This window comes from Gracilinanus agilis, chromosome 1 (genome assembly GCF_016433145.1).
Source record: "Gracilinanus agilis isolate LMUSP501 chromosome 1, AgileGrace, whole genome shotgun sequence".
Classification (NCBI taxonomy): domain Eukaryota; kingdom Metazoa; phylum Chordata; class Mammalia; order Didelphimorphia; family Didelphidae; genus Gracilinanus; species Gracilinanus agilis.
In genome coordinates, this window is record NC_058130.1 from 734,681,110 (window position 1) to 734,696,216 (window position 15,107).

Sequence of the window (15,107 nt, forward strand, 5' to 3'; positions counted from 1 at the left end):
GCCCCCAGAGCAGGATGATGTCATGCTGAGCAGCGCGGCAGCCTCAGCGCGCAGCCGCGGGAGGGGGAAGGGGACGGAGGTAGGGGGTAACTCAGCCCCCCTTCCCCGGCCCCCATTCTCCCGGGCCGCTCTGGGACAGGGTGCCCCACCCCTTGCACTGCTGGGACCGAGCAATTCCCAGCTCCTACAGCCAATAGACCCAGGCCCCTCTCCGACGAGTCCTCGCCCCTGAGCTCCGCTGGTGATGACTTAGCCGAGCTTCCTTCTACCAGTCCTCGCCCGCGCTCTTCAGTTAAGCAGGGGCGAAGAGTGCCTCCAAATAGGCACTCCTAGTCTGCACCCCAGAACTCACAACCCCCCCTCTATTCAGGGAACGTTCGCCCCTTACAGTACCCCTCCCAGAAAACACTAAGGAGCTGGAGAGGTTGAAGAACACACGGGGAACGCCTTGGCACCCCTGAGCAAAGAAATGAGGAACCTTTCAATTTTCTCCAAGTGTCAGAGATCAGAGGAGTCTTCCCCTTTTGTATTGGCACCTTCCTCTAGGGATTTAGAAAAGTCCTTTCTCATCTCAGGACCTCACTTTCTCCATTTGTAAAATGAGGAATGAGATTCCCCCCCCCCAGCCCTGCCCCCCACTCCCCGCTCTGACTTTCTGTGTTCTAAGGGTCCTCCCATACATTCCATGCCCTACGGACTTTCTCAGTTCTAATTCTTTTCATTCTAAACAGTCTGGGGGGCCTTGCCTAGACCCCTGGAATCTGGGTTTAGAACTGAACCCCAGGGACCACGTAAAGGAGGAATGTGCATGGGCTGATGAAGTGGGATTGAAGGGCAGTGGAAGCTGAGATAAAGGAGGTGGTTAGTAGCTCAGACTCCAAGCAGGATCAATAAAATGGAGAAACAGGATCATAGACTCTGGTGCCCCGCCCCCTGCTCCCTAGGGGAGTGGGGTTAGAAGAGGGGGGGCTCCAGAGCAGATGGGAAGGGAAGAGGGCAGCACAAGCAGCTAGGATTGGCAGCCCCTGGCTGAAAACAGTAAGGGAGAGGGGGGATTGGTGAGACTTCGGGGATGTGTGTGTGTGCTTGCTTGCCTCCATTTGTACATCATCTGTGTGTGTGTGTGTGTGTGTGTGTGTGTGTGTGAGAGAGAGAGAGAGAGAGAGAGAGAGAGAGAGAGAGAGAGAGAGAGAGAGAGATGACTACTACACCATGCAAAGGATGCCAGATGCTCTGAGTCAAGGAGACATTCTAGACAGGGTCCCTCTTCTAGACTCTACTCTTATGGATTCTCTCCCAGAGAATTTAGCTGCCTTCTCTTAAGCCTTGGACTAAATGCGCCAGGCTATCTGGGGGCAGCACATCTCGCCCTTTCAGGCCTGCTCTGGGCAGGACCAGGGACAGCGTCATCTCTCTGAGTCTAAAGCAGGTTTGCTACAATGTCCAAAAGCAAGAGGGGCTGCTGAGGCTCAAGCATCGGGCTTGGCAATTAACTTCTCAAATGGGGTACCTTGAGAGACCTAACCTCAGGTAGTCCCTTGTCTTTGGACCTTTGGAATATACAAGTATTCTAGGACCCAATACTAACCAGGGCAGAGAGCTTAGGGCAGGGTCTCAGGTTTGTTTGTTTTTGTTGCTGTTGTTAAGGGACAAAGGGGGGCTGGGGAGCAGATTCTCCATTCTGACTTTAAGTCATGGAACCTTTTAGAGAATAAACCTCTTATAGGTAAGGACTCTTTGTGTTCTGATGGAAATTAGCATAGGACTAAGAACACAATAGATATTCATTTAATATAGTGCAGTGGGCAGAGCCTGAGACTGGAACCAGCAGACTTGGGTCTTAGTCCAGATTCTGCCTTGACTCACTCTGTGGCCTTGGGAAAATCCCATCCATTTCTCTCCTTGGATCCCCATTCTGACTGTTTAATATCCTCTAAAGGGCAGGGGGAAGAGAAGCAAAGAAAGGGAAAGGAAACATCAGGCTAAGAGTCAGGAGACTGGGGGTTCTAGTTCTGGATCTGCCAGGACATGTCAACTTGGGGAACTTTTACATGTTGCCCCCTTATAAATGCCCTCCTCACACTGATATATCTGAGATCACTGAAGAGCTGGCTTAAGACATAGTTCTACAATGATTTGCTATTTGTTCCCTGAGGGTCTCTTCATCACCCTGTCTATTCTAAGTCAGCTTTCTTCAGCTTCCTGCCCCTCCCACATCCATCTCCCAGATCCCTTGCCTAGCTACCTGCCCATCTGTCCCTCTGGCTCATCTGTTTCTCTGACCTGTATGTCTCTCTGTTCCATCTGTAGACAACTCTGTCTGTCTCTTTCAATCCATTTATTTTTTAAATTATATCTTTTAATCAACAAAAAACTGACTTTTCTCCTTTTCATCACAATTAAGAATGAAAGGAAACTGAAACAGTTGTTATATATAGTCAAACAAAACAAATTTCTACATTGACCATGTACAAAAAATAATATTATGTCTCATTTTGCACTGAGTCCCTCACCTCTCTCTCAGGAGATGGGTAGAATGTTTCATCATTAGTTCTCTGAATTTGAGATTGGTCATTACACTCATCAGAATGCCTAATTCTTCCTTACAGTATTATCTTCATTACATAAATCATTCTCCTATTTTGTTCACTTCATTCTGCAGCTTCACTTCATTCTGTCCAGGTTTCTCTGAAGCCAACCCCTTCATCATTTCTTAGAGCACAATTCTACCATAACTTTTTTAGCCATTCCCCAATTTTTGGGCACACCCTCAGATTTTCAATCCTTTTCATCTCAAAAAGGGCTAAAAATATTTTTGTACATCATTAGTAACTGATTGTACTAATCTGTCCCTTAACAAACCCATCCTCTAATTTCCTCTATTCCCTTCTCCCCATCCCCTCCTATTTCCTTGTTGAGCAAAATGTATTTCTGTACCCAAGTCTGTGTGTGTTCTTCCCTCCTTTGACCAGTTCAAGAGTCAGCTGCTCCCCCACCTCCTTCTCCTTGTTTGTACAGATGTCTGCTTGTGCACCCAGATAACAGAGGTGATTTCTCCTAACCTTCCTTTCTTTCTTCCCTCTAGTGTATTCTTCTTCCTCTCTTTCCACTGTTCTCTTAAGATCATCATCTCTATATATAATTTCTCCCAGAATCCCAGGGATTCTTAACCTGGAGTCCATGGATTTATTTTAAAAATATTTTATAACTATATCTCAATATAATTAGTCTTTTGCAATTTTATGTGTTTTATGAATTTTAAAATGGTATTTCGCAAAGGAGTCCAAAGCTTTCAACAGACTTCCAAAGGAACCTATAAAGCAAAAGATATAAGAATGCTTCTTCTATACTGTCCCTCTGGTCTAAACTTCCTTTTATTTTTTCTTACTCTGAATGCCTTCCCCTTTTGCCAAACAGTTTCTTTAATTTATATGTCTTTCTTGCATTGCTCAAAGGGCAAAGAAAGCAGCTATTGTCGTTTATATGGAATACTCACCATTCATGCAGCTGACCCTGCACTGACAGAGGTTGAGGGAGGGAAGAGACCCAGAGGTCAAGGTGGGCAGGCTAGAACATATAGTCCATTCGCCATACCCTCTCACTCCACTCCTTACATGCTTTAGCTATCCCAAACTGTCCCTGCATTTCAGCCTAAGAGGTGATTTATTAGAAGGGAAGAGCCAGGCAGTTTGCCCCAGAGAGAGACTGGACCAGCCACCAGGAGGTTCTCTGGATATGGAGGCAGCAGAAAAGATCCCAGAAACACTGTATTCTATCACCCAGTGGCTAGGTGAGCTCAGGGAAGTCAGTTGCCTTTCCCAGGTCACAGTCACCCGAGTAAAGGAGAAAAGGAAGAAGGAAAGTATCCCCTATGGTAGCAAGTCTTCTTACTGCACGATCACCCTAAGATGGGATCTTAGAAACCCCAGAACTGGGGGATGGGGGTGAGGAAGGAAGGTATGGATGCGGGGATGAATTAGGAAGAGAATGAATGAATACCTAACCTAATAGGTTAATAACCTAATTCCCATCAATCCAACTTTCCCAGAGCATTCTGGACTCAATGTTCTGCACCCACTATATTATAGTCTCCACCAGAGAGCTAAAAGCAGCCTTTGTGCTGAGTATGAAGAGCTGTGCAGGGCTCCTGACTACCCCTGGGCAATGCAGATACTACCAAGCCTCCTCCAGGTATCAGTTTATTGACAGTTTTATTCTTTAAAGCATGTTCTTTGCACCTATGGATGTGTTGACTGGAGGTCAACAATTGCTGGCTGGATATTGACTCTCTTTGACTCTTCTGTGGCTGGGGCCTCCCTCAAAGGTCACAGGAACCCACAGCCTAGGAGGGGAGAGAAGTCCTGGGGAAATGGAGCAGAGTGAAAGGACCAGAGCAGTATATGCCCACTCCTAGCCCTGGGAGGTGGATCTGAAGCAGTAAATGGGGAGGGAACCGAAGCCAAGGAAAAGGGAGCAGCATCCAAGGACAAGGCACAGAGTGGTGACTCATCTCTAAGAAAGTGGAGTTCTAGAACAGGTCCCTTGGGACCTCAAAGGGACTTCAAAGGCTGAGGGGATGGGCATAGAGTCATTATTGCTGAAACATAGGATCTGAGTCTAGGTTTCTGGATGAAGAGTGGAGGTTTGGGGACTAGGTATGAGACACGGAGGGGGCTCTCTTGGGGCACTCTCCCAGGTTGGGCCTTGGGTTCACTGCTCCCCTTCTGGAAGACAGGAGAGAACATTTCTTTGAAGTGAATCTCTCCCTTACTCCCCACCAAGGATGGGTAAATTCAAAGTGAGGCATGTTGATTGAGGAAGAGAAGGAATCCAAGGACAGGAAGATCTCACCATCTCGACCTGCCCTGGGCTTCTCGAGACCCTCACTGGGGATCTCTAAATCCTCTCCAGTGTTAGGTAGTAGAGCTAGAAGGGACCTTAGAGATAATTTGTTCAGTGCTCTCTTGCTACAAATAGAGAAATTGAAAGTTATAGCCACCTTCTGTTCTCAACAGGCCCTGGAGGGAGAAGGAAGAAGCTATTGTCCATATCTCACCCATACCTCACAGAAGAGAAAAACTGAGGTGAGGCACAGTGAAATCAGAAGAGATCAGAGAACCAATCTAGGCATCCAGCCCCTGCCAAGTGCCCTCTCTCTCTCTCTCTCTCTCTCTCTCTCTCTCTCTCTCTTTCTCTCTCTCTCTCTCTCCTCTCTCCTCTATTACTTTCATCTTATTTGGATTCTTTCTAAAAAGGAGAGCACCCAGTTCCCTGCTCCCCCTACCTGAACCCCTAGGTACCTAGTCCCAGGGAACAAAGGCCATGCTTAGACAGAGAGAGGGAGGACTGGCACCAGAGGAAGCTCAAGCTGTGCTATCTGTGACCAGAGGGGTAATAAACTTGGAGTGGCGAATGCCCAGAGAGTAAGCAGGGGCCCGGGCCCAGTGCATTGTGACCCGCTCAGGATTGTGGGCACCGGGACCTGGTGTCTGAAAGAGAGGGCGAGGAGCGCAGGGACGGCCCAACATCGAATAGGCAGGCCGGCGCTGCCTGTAGGCATCTGGGTCTGGGCACTCATACTGGCCTGGCCCAGGAAGCTGGGATGGGTCCTCAGTGAAGCGGACCTGGGCCGTTCGACCGGACACTGAGTAGCTGGGGCTGCAAGGTTTGGTAAAGATCTGAGAGCCCCACAGAGGAGGCAAAGTATAGCTGTTGGGTGCTGGGACAGAGTCCACCAGGCGGCATCGAGGGGTGCGCAAGCCCAGGCTATAAGCAGGAGGTCTTGCCTGGTTGATGGGAGGCACCTTCTCGGGGCTGTAGGCACCAGGGCCAGGTGTCACCTCCAGATCTGTAGGGTGCAAGTAAAGTGCCTTAAGTCACTCATAAGAACTCCATCCCTCCCCTGATATGATAAACCTTCAATAGCTCCCACTGGATCTGGGATAAAATTCAAACCATTATCTTGACATTTAAAGCCTTTCACAACCTAGGTCCAACCAACTTCTCTCACTTATCTGTTAGGGACAATATGAGGGTAACGGATAGAGTGCTGGATTGGAAGACAACTTCTTGTTATGTGATTCCGTTCTTAACATCTCTCACTATTTCCCTTGTAATCTAGTATTATGGTTCCTGGAAGGTAGAATCATTGTCCTTCTTCATCTTGGTATTATAATAATAACAAAAATAATAATATCACATAGAACCTTTGAACTCTGCAAAGTGCTTTATCCACATTATCCCATTTGATCCTCACTACAGCCCTGGGAGGTAGGTGCTATTATTGTCCCAATTTTACAGATGAGGAAACTGAGGCAGATAGAGGTGAAGTGCTGGCACTCCGGGCTCTGAGCACAGAGTGGGCACTTCATACTTATCTGTTGAATTTGAAGACAACTCAACCTTATCACAGCATCTTGGAACCTCAGAGTTGGAAAGGACCTCAGAGGGCATTTAGTAGATCTTCTACTCCACCAAAGGTTTTTGGAGCTTTTTTCTTTGTTTTTAAACCCTCTCCTTCCAACTTAGAATCAATACTACGAATCGGTTCCAAGGCAGAAGAACAGTATGGACTAGGCAATGAGGATGAAGTGACTTGCTCAAGGTCACATAGCTAGGAAGGGTCTGAGGCCAGATTTTAACCCCAGGACTTCCCATTTCTAGGACTGACTCTTAATCCACTGAGCCACATAGCTGCCCCCAATTGAGGCTGATTTTTTTGAACTGAGGTGTAAGACTTGACATTTGCTTTGCTAGTTCAAGCTCCTGAGGTTTCATCCCTGAAGATTTGCCCTCCTCCGATGCCATCCACAACTGAGAAAGTGGCAAATTCGGTGAGAAGCCTCTCCAGATTTAGTTGGGCTTTTCCTAGGATGACAGATGGATGGTTGGTCACCAAGCCCATGCAGGGAGATGTTTCCAGCTTGTGGAGACCTTGCACTTAGCTGCTGACACAATTTTGGAAAACCCAGGAATACATACATGCTGCCATAAAGCAACAGAATCATGGGTATTTCTATTAAGATGCATTTCAGTAGATTTAATGTACTATTCTAGCCTGCCAAGGAAATGTTTTTATTTTTAATAAAAAACTCTTACCTTCTCCCCAAGACAGAGGAACTATGAGGGCTGAGCAATTTGGGGTTAAGTGACTTGCCCAACTGACAAGTTTTTAACCCCTTACCTTCCAACTTGGAATCAATACTAAGTATCGGTTCTAAGGCAGAAGAGAGGTAAGGGCTGGGCAATGGGGGTTATGCGACTTGCCCAGGGTCACACAGCTGGGAAGTGTCTGAGGCCAGATTTGAACTTAGGACCTCCCATATTTGGACTTGGCTCTCTATCCACTGAGCCACCTAGCTGCCCCTCCAAGAAGTTTTTATATTTTGACTGTAGTAGAGAGGCCTGTGAGGCTGGACTCTGAGAACTCTCCCCGTTCCCGTGTAGATCCCTCCCTCACTTGGCCTCTTTCTGGGCAGGCACCTCATCTCTCTTCTAGTCTGAACTTTGCAAAAAAATTTTCGCTAACCGTGTGCCCAGCCCAGTGACCTGCCCAGCAGACACAGGCGTATTGGTTGAATTTCTTAACCTCTGATGTGGTTACCTTCCCCAAGAGAAGGAGGATTTTCTGGGTGGCCCCAGGGAACAAAACTAAAATAAATGGAGGAGGGGGGTGACAGGAGGAGGATTTCTGCTCTGTGGAAGGAAGAACTTTCTGATCAGCAGAGCTGCCCCCCCACCCCAGGGAAACAGGCTTGCACCAAGAAGAGCCCCTCCTGGAAGCATCCAATCTGATAGTGGGCGCAGTTATCCCCTGGGTCCCTTCTTCGTCTGAAGATCTACGAGCCTCATGGGGCAAAGGGGGATCCAAGAAGCACGCCAGACCACTCACCTTTGAGTTTGGTGCGGGACTGGAGGGAGTAAGCAGGAGCGCTGCAACGGCCAAAACGGGTGATGTTGGGCTGCACAAAATAGCACGGCCCAGGGCTGGAGTCTCGTCGAGGTGCTGGAGAGAGGTGGGGAAGAGAGGCCAAAGCCCCAGATACCAGCCCCCTTGGCAACTCTTAGGAGGAACCACCCTAGTCTGCCTTGCCCTGCCTCCCCTTGCCCTCTCCCAGATAGAAGGTCCTGTGTGACCCTGGGCAAGTCACTTAACCTCCATTGCCTAACCCTTACCATTCTTCTGCCTTGGAAGCGATCCTTGGCATTGGTTCTAAGACAGAAGATGAGGATAAATAAATCTAGATATTTATTATTTATTATTATATTCTTATTATATTATTAAATATATATAATATATAATAATATTGTATATATATGGAAGGTAACCTCAGAAGGGAAGCTAGGCTTTCCTCTAGAGCCATCTCTTGTAGAAGGCCTTTCCAGATCCCCCTAGTTGTTAGTTCACCCTCTGAACCTCCCTGCCCCAATTTCTTTGCATTTATTTAGTTTTCTTCCTCAATTCAAATCCAGCCTCAGACACACTTATTAACTGTGTGACCCTGAGCAAACCATTTCACCCTATTTGCCTCAGTTTCCTCATCCGTCAAATAAACTGGAGAAGGAAATGGCAAACCATTCCAATATCTTTGCCAAGAAAACCCCAAAAAGGGTCATAGTCAACAATGGAAGGTTTTGTATTTTTTTTTAGCTATGCACATGTTGTATTTCCCACCTAATCCAAGTATAATGTAAACTCCTTATGGACAATGACCAGTTCATTTTCTTACTTTTCTATTCTCTAGCACATAATAGAATAGATGCTTATTAAATGGAATTAAATTGAGGCAGCTAGATGGCTCAGTGGATTGAGAGCCAGACCTAGAGATGGGAGGTCCTGGGTTCAAATCGAGACTCGGACATTTCCTAGCTGTTTGACCTTGGGCAAGTTGCTTAACCACATTTGCCTAGCCCTTACCCTTCTGTTTTAGGGTTGTCACTTAAGTTAGAAAGAAGGAGAGAGGGCAGCTGGGTAGCTCAATGGATTGAGAGCCAGGCCTAGAGACAGGAGGTCCTGGGTTCAAATCTGGCCTCAGACACTTCCTAGCTGTGTGACCCTGGGCAAGTCACTTAACCACCATTGCCTAGCCCTTACCACTCTTCTACTTTGGAACCAATACACAGTATTGATTCTAAGACAGAAGGCATGGGTTTAAAAAATATTCCAGTATTGATTCCAAATTGATTCCAAGATTCCAAGAAGGAAGGTAAGGGTTTAAAAAAAAAAGAAAGGAGTTTTTTTTTTAAAAATAGAATTAAATTGATACAGACAGCCCAGTCCAACTGTTAATCAGTCCAGATGTCTTCCTCTGCCCTCCACATCAAGACCATCTCTAATAACAGCAGTCTCTGATTCTCAATTTCTCTTTCTTTGCTCCTGTTAAAATACCTATTTTACAGAGAAGGAAACGGAGGTTCAGAGAGGATAAACAACTTAAAGATCACACAATAATAATTGATAGATGGCAATAATAATAAGAATAGCTACATCGATATAACACTTAAAGATTCAAAAGAAGCTTTACAAATAGTATCTCATTTTATCCTCAGAGCCACCTAGGGAGGTAAGTGCTCCAATTATCCCCCTTTCTACGTGGGGTATTCCCCACCTTCCCCATTTAACAGGGAATAAAACTGAGGCAGAAAGGGATTAAGTGACTCATCTATTCCTGCCTGTGTCCAGAGCCACCCAGCAAAGTATCTGAAGCCAGATCTGAACTCATTTGGGCCACCTTATCCATCTCTGTGGGGATGTGAGCCATGCCATATTAGAGATAGCAAGAAGCTCTCTCAGGGAGAAATCTCTGACCTTGGAGTTAGGAGATCTGAATTCCTGACTTGACTTTTCTCTTTCATAGCTTTGTGACCTAGAGAAAGGTTTTTCCTGAACCTCAGTTTCCCCACTTATGAAACAGAAAGAGGAAAAAAATTTAATCCTTACTTTCTGCCAGTATCAATTCTTTTTTTTAAACCTTTACCTTCCATCTTAGACTCAATACTGTATACAGGTTCTGAGGCAGAAGAGCAGTAAGGGCTAGGTAATAGGGGTTAAGTGACTTGCCCAGGGTCACACCATTAGGAAGTGTCTGAGGTCAGTTGAACCCAGGTCCTCCCAACTCGTAAGGAAAGTTTTTTAAATCTTTGAAGCTCTGTGACCATGAAAGCTAATAACACTAATGATAAGGATAACAAATTCATTCTATATAATTAGAATCTGTTCCCCAGGACTCTAAATCCCAGCTTCCCATGTTCCTTCTCATGTCACGTCCTTACGTTTTGGAGATAAAGTTTGTGTGTATCCCCGCCTCTCTCTTTCTCTTTTCCCCTGATCTCAGTTTGTGGAGGTGGGGTGAGGTGAGAGGCAGGAGAATTTTACTCAGGTTTTACTTCTATTACTTTTTTCTTCTACTTCAAGTGATTATTAATAAATCTTATTAAATATAATACTTGGGGGTATTGGATATTAATATAAATCTTACAATTCGCACATTGTGTCCTGCAGGAGAATGTAAGATCCTCGGAGATGGGGGCTATTTATTTCACTTTTCATTTGTATCCTCAGAGCTTAGCAGAGTGCCTGCCACATAGCAGGTGCCTAATAAATGCAGGTCGATTGATTGAATGATGCTAAAGATGAGGACTGTATGTTGAGGTTATTATTATTGAACATAATTGTTAATATTTACCCAGAGCTTTCAGGTTTGCAAAGAGCTTTCCACACATTATCTGACTTGGCTGCCACATTCATTTGCATCCTATATGTAGGCTCCTACACACAGAGACAGTAAACTCTGTAAGAGCAGGTCTTGCTTGTTTCCTCTTTTTTTTTTTTTAATATGTTTATTTTCTGTCTTACAATCCCTAAGTATCATGGAGAGCCCCATCTACATAGAGAAATAAATATAAAATGGTTTTTTTTGACCCTTATTTTCTGTCTTAGAATCATTACTAAGTATTGGTTCCAAGGCAAAAGAGTGGTAAGGGCTAGGCAGTGGGGGTGAAGTGACTTGTCCAGGGTCACACAACTGGGAAGTGTCTGAGGCCACATTTGAACCCAGGATCTCCCAACTCCAGGCCTGGCTCTCCATCCCCTGAGCCACCCAGCTGCCCCCAAAGACCACACTTCTGTGGTGTTTCAGGTGTTTGCAATGTATGGCAGGGGCAAGGTAGGGGCTATTACTCCCATTTCACAGATGAGGGAACTGAGACCCAGAGAGACTGAAGGTTTCAAAGGGAGTCAGTGGCAGAGCTAGGATTTTGAACCTGAGTCTTGATTCCAAGGTCAGTATTTTTTTCACACTGATTTTTCGAGCCATGTATGTGGACATGCATGTGTGTGGACATAGAACACAGAGATGTACAGATACATAACATGTAGCTGGGCTTGCAAACATGCCTGCGGCATTTACAGGCTTTGAATGTGAGTGCACACATATTAATACACAGTCACACAAACACATACCTACCCAATGCATCAATCTAACTATATATACATGTAGGCAGAAATAGCATATACACATGCATAGAAATGCCCATATACCCACTTAAGAAGCATCTTTGGGGGCAGCTGGGTGGCTCAGTGGACAGAGAGCCAGACCTGGAGAGGGGAGGTCCTGAGTTCAAATGTGGCCTCAGACACTTCCTGGCCGAGTGGCCTTGGACAAATCACTTCATGCCCACTGCCTAGCCCTTCCCGCTCTTCTGCGTGCCCAGTACTGATTCTGAGACGGAAGGTGAGAGTTTAAAAAATGAAGCAGCAGCATGAGGCAGCCCTAGCATACCCCAGGGAGCCGGGGAAAAGGAAAGAAGGAAAGGATTTGGGCCGTGCCCAGGGACGGAGAGGCCCAGGGAAGGGGCAGCCATGTGGCCCTGGAGCCCTGTGACCATGCCCAGCAGGGCATTCAGGCGCTCCTGAAGGCCAGCCAGAGCCCAAGGCTCCATCTGCCCCAGATCTGAGCAATACAAAGGGAAGAGACCTGAGAGCCGGTAAGATCCGGCCCAGGAGTGACCCGGCCCACCTTGGGCCCCCGGCGTCCTCTTAGCCCCTTCCCTCAGAGAAGAAGCAAGCCGCCAGCTCCTCTTCCTCCCCTCTGCACCCAGGGGTCCCCCGTTCCTCTCCTCCGGAGTCTCCCAAACCAAGGAGAGTGTTGCAGAGGGTGGTCCTTCCGCGTCCCAGAATCGGAGTCCGTTAGTCATGACCCCGGTTCTCCTTCCCGGCTCAACGGATACCCCGAGAGTCTGAGTCTGCCCCACCATTCCCCGTAACCCCGTGTCCCCCGTCCCCCCATCCCAGACCCACAGAGAAGTGGGAGAGTCCCCCACGGGCGCCTGCGGAGAGACAAGGAGGATCCTTGGCCCTCCTGCTCCCTCTGTCCCTCGGGGACCCTCCCTGGCCCTGGCCTCTCGGCGTCTCAGTTCTTTCTCTCCTTCCCGCCCCCGATTTCTCCCCTCGTCTGACCTCTCTCCTCCCGTGGCCTCTCCCTTCCCTACAGCTGCCGCCCTCCTTCCCCGCCTTCCCCTCATCCGCTTGGCGTTTTCTTCTCTTCTTTCCTCTTCGGGTCCCCTTTGTTCACCTGTCTGCTTCCCTCCTCAACCTACCTGCCCTCCCCGCCTTCAATTCCCTCCTCATTCCTCTCCCGTCTCTGCCTTCCCCCAGCCCAGCTCTCTGCTCTCTCCTTGCCTGCCCTCCGTTCTCTCTCCTCGCTTCTCTCTTCCCTGCCCTACCTTCTTCTTTCCCCTCCTTACCATCGCTGGGCCTGCCGGGAAAGGAGAACGCTGGGCCAGCCTTCTTGGTGAAGTCATGGCTGAGATAGCCCACAGTCGAGGGAAGACAGAAGAGGTCGGGACCCGGACCTACAACCCCGTGAAGGGGCCCCTCGATTCGATTCAAGGGGCCCCCAGGGAGGTGGGGAATGTCCTCATCCTGGGCTATGGCTCTGCGTTCACCAGCTGGGCCCCTAGACCCGGCCCCTCCGAACCCACCCACTAGAGAGGCCCCCTATTCTGCTGGCCCTTGGATGGTTGGGTCCTGATGGGCGAGGTTTGGGGGAGAGGGGGAAGAAAGGGAGCTGGAAGGATTCCCAAGGTCTCAGGCAGACATCTGGTCATTCCCCTGCCTCATCATTCTTCCAAACACTGTCAGGGCCCCTTAGGAGAAGCCAGGGGGCCACTCAGAGAGAGAAGGTTTGGGAAATCCCTCTCCACCTAGGGGAACTGTGAGGTGAGGGGGATGGCAACATTTTCATGGGAGCCCAAGTGGCTTTAGCCCATTTTGGAGGCCAGGATCTCTTCTGGGGTCTCCCTCCCTTTCCCAGGCCAGTGGAGGGCCCAGTGGATACATACCAGTTTCACACATAGTGATCCCCGATGTCTTCTTCTGGCCTGTCTCACCTAGCTGGCACATGGTGGCCCGTCGGGCCAAAAGGGCACTGGGAGGGGGTCCACAGCTCAGGGTGCCCATGATGGAATGAGGAGAATCAGGGAGGGAGGCAGTCTCCAAACCTGCTGGTCCTAAGTGCTGGAGGCTGGAGGGGGATGCTGAGGAAAGGGGAGGGGGCTGGAATGACGTCCAACCATCCACCCCGAAAGCCTGCCTGTGTCTGTCACACTGCTTGAGGTGCGACTGGAACAAGATTCCCACTCAGGCGGCGGCTGGCAGTAAGCTGATCCCTGACACCCTCTCCCTAGTGCCACCTCCCATCTTCACTTGCAGCTCCAAACCTGAGATTAGCAAAGGGAGTGGACCACACAGGGAGCTCCTTGTCGTCCCCCCCCTCCCCGGAGAGTGTCAGCTCCTTATAGGAGGGGAACAGGAGGGGGCTGAAGAATTAGATCCTGGGAGCCTGGCAGCCTGGGCTTCCTAGGAGCAGGAAGCTCACCCATCCCAAGGGAAAAGGGGGCAGGAATCGAGTTTCTGGCAAAATGCTGTCCTTAGGAGAAGAATTGGGTGTTGGGTGTAGCTCCTGCCTTAGAGGGAGGCACCATAGATGGAGTGAGGAGGAATCCCAAGGAGCTGCTAGATGCCTCCAGCTGTAGGACAGGGAAGATATGGGTGCTCTGAGATGGGGCAGGAATTCCACTCCCAGATTTAAAATTGGAAATCTACTTAGAACACAGCTTATCAAAATTGGATGGGAAGTCTAGAATAGAGATGATCAGATTATCATTGAGAGAGCCCTTAGAACATGAATCTCAGAACTGGAAGGGTCCTTAGAACCCAGAATGTCAGAGCTGGGAGAGATTTTAGAACAGAGAATGTCAGAGCTGGGAGAGTCCTTAGAACAGAGAATGTCAGAGCTGGGAGAATCCTTAGAACAGAGAATGTCAGAGCTGGGAGAATCCTTAGAACAGAGAATGTCAGCGCTAGGCAGGAGCTTAGAACCCAGAATGTCAGAGCTGGAGGGCCTTAGAACACAGGGCTACAAGTTTTCTTTCAATTGAACTCAATAAAATTCAATAAATATTGAGACATTGATAAAAAATTTTTTTTCTTTTAAAAATAAATAAATATTGGGACAGGTAGGTAGTACAGTGACTAGAGAGCCAAGCCTCTAGAGAGGTCCTCGATTCAAATGTGACCTCAGATACTTCCTAACTGTTCAATCCTGAGCGAGTCATTTAACTCCAGTTGCCCAGCCCTGACTGCCCTTCTGTCTTAGAATTTATACTCAGTACAGATTTTAAGTCAGAAGGTAAGAGTTGTTTTTTTTTTAAATTCAATAAATATTAGTTAAGCACCTGCTCTGTGTGTAACAGCACCACTTTAGTGCCCACCTATAGAGAAAAAGAGTCTGTGCTCAAGGAGTATATATTCTACTGGAAAGAAATAACACCTCCCAGAAATGAGCACCTTGTAATTGTGTTGATAGATTTTGGCATCTCTCAAAGCAGAGAAGAGCCCCATGGGCTGTCTCTGGTCCTGAAGTAGCTAGGGGTCTCAAGGACTAAGGGACCCAGCCAAAGTCATGTGTCCACCAAGGTCAGGCCAAGGTGCAAAGAGGCAGGACTTGAACCAGGTCTTCCTGCCCCAGGGCCACCTCTTTCTCCATTTCCTAATTTCCTCCTCTTTCTTCCTCTGTTTCTCTTCCTCCATTTCTCTAATAGGGCAA

At 48.0% G+C, this 15,107-nt stretch overlaps 1 protein-coding gene across 1 annotated transcript; it reads right to left on the minus strand.

The window, feature by feature from the left end:
- Window positions 1–5,363: 5,363 nt before the first annotated feature.
- Window positions 5,364–13,459, minus strand: ODF3L2 (outer dense fiber of sperm tails 3 like 2). Its single transcript, XM_044685366.1, has 4 exons — window positions 13,342–13,459; window positions 12,745–12,852; window positions 7,892–8,005; window positions 5,364–5,848 (listed from the first exon to the last, which is right to left on the minus strand). The coding sequence occupies exons 1-4, from the start codon at window positions 13,457–13,459 to the stop codon at window positions 5,364–5,366; spliced, it is 825 nt and encodes a 274-aa protein (XP_044541301.1).
- Between the last annotated feature and the right edge of the window lie 1,648 nt (window positions 13,460–15,107).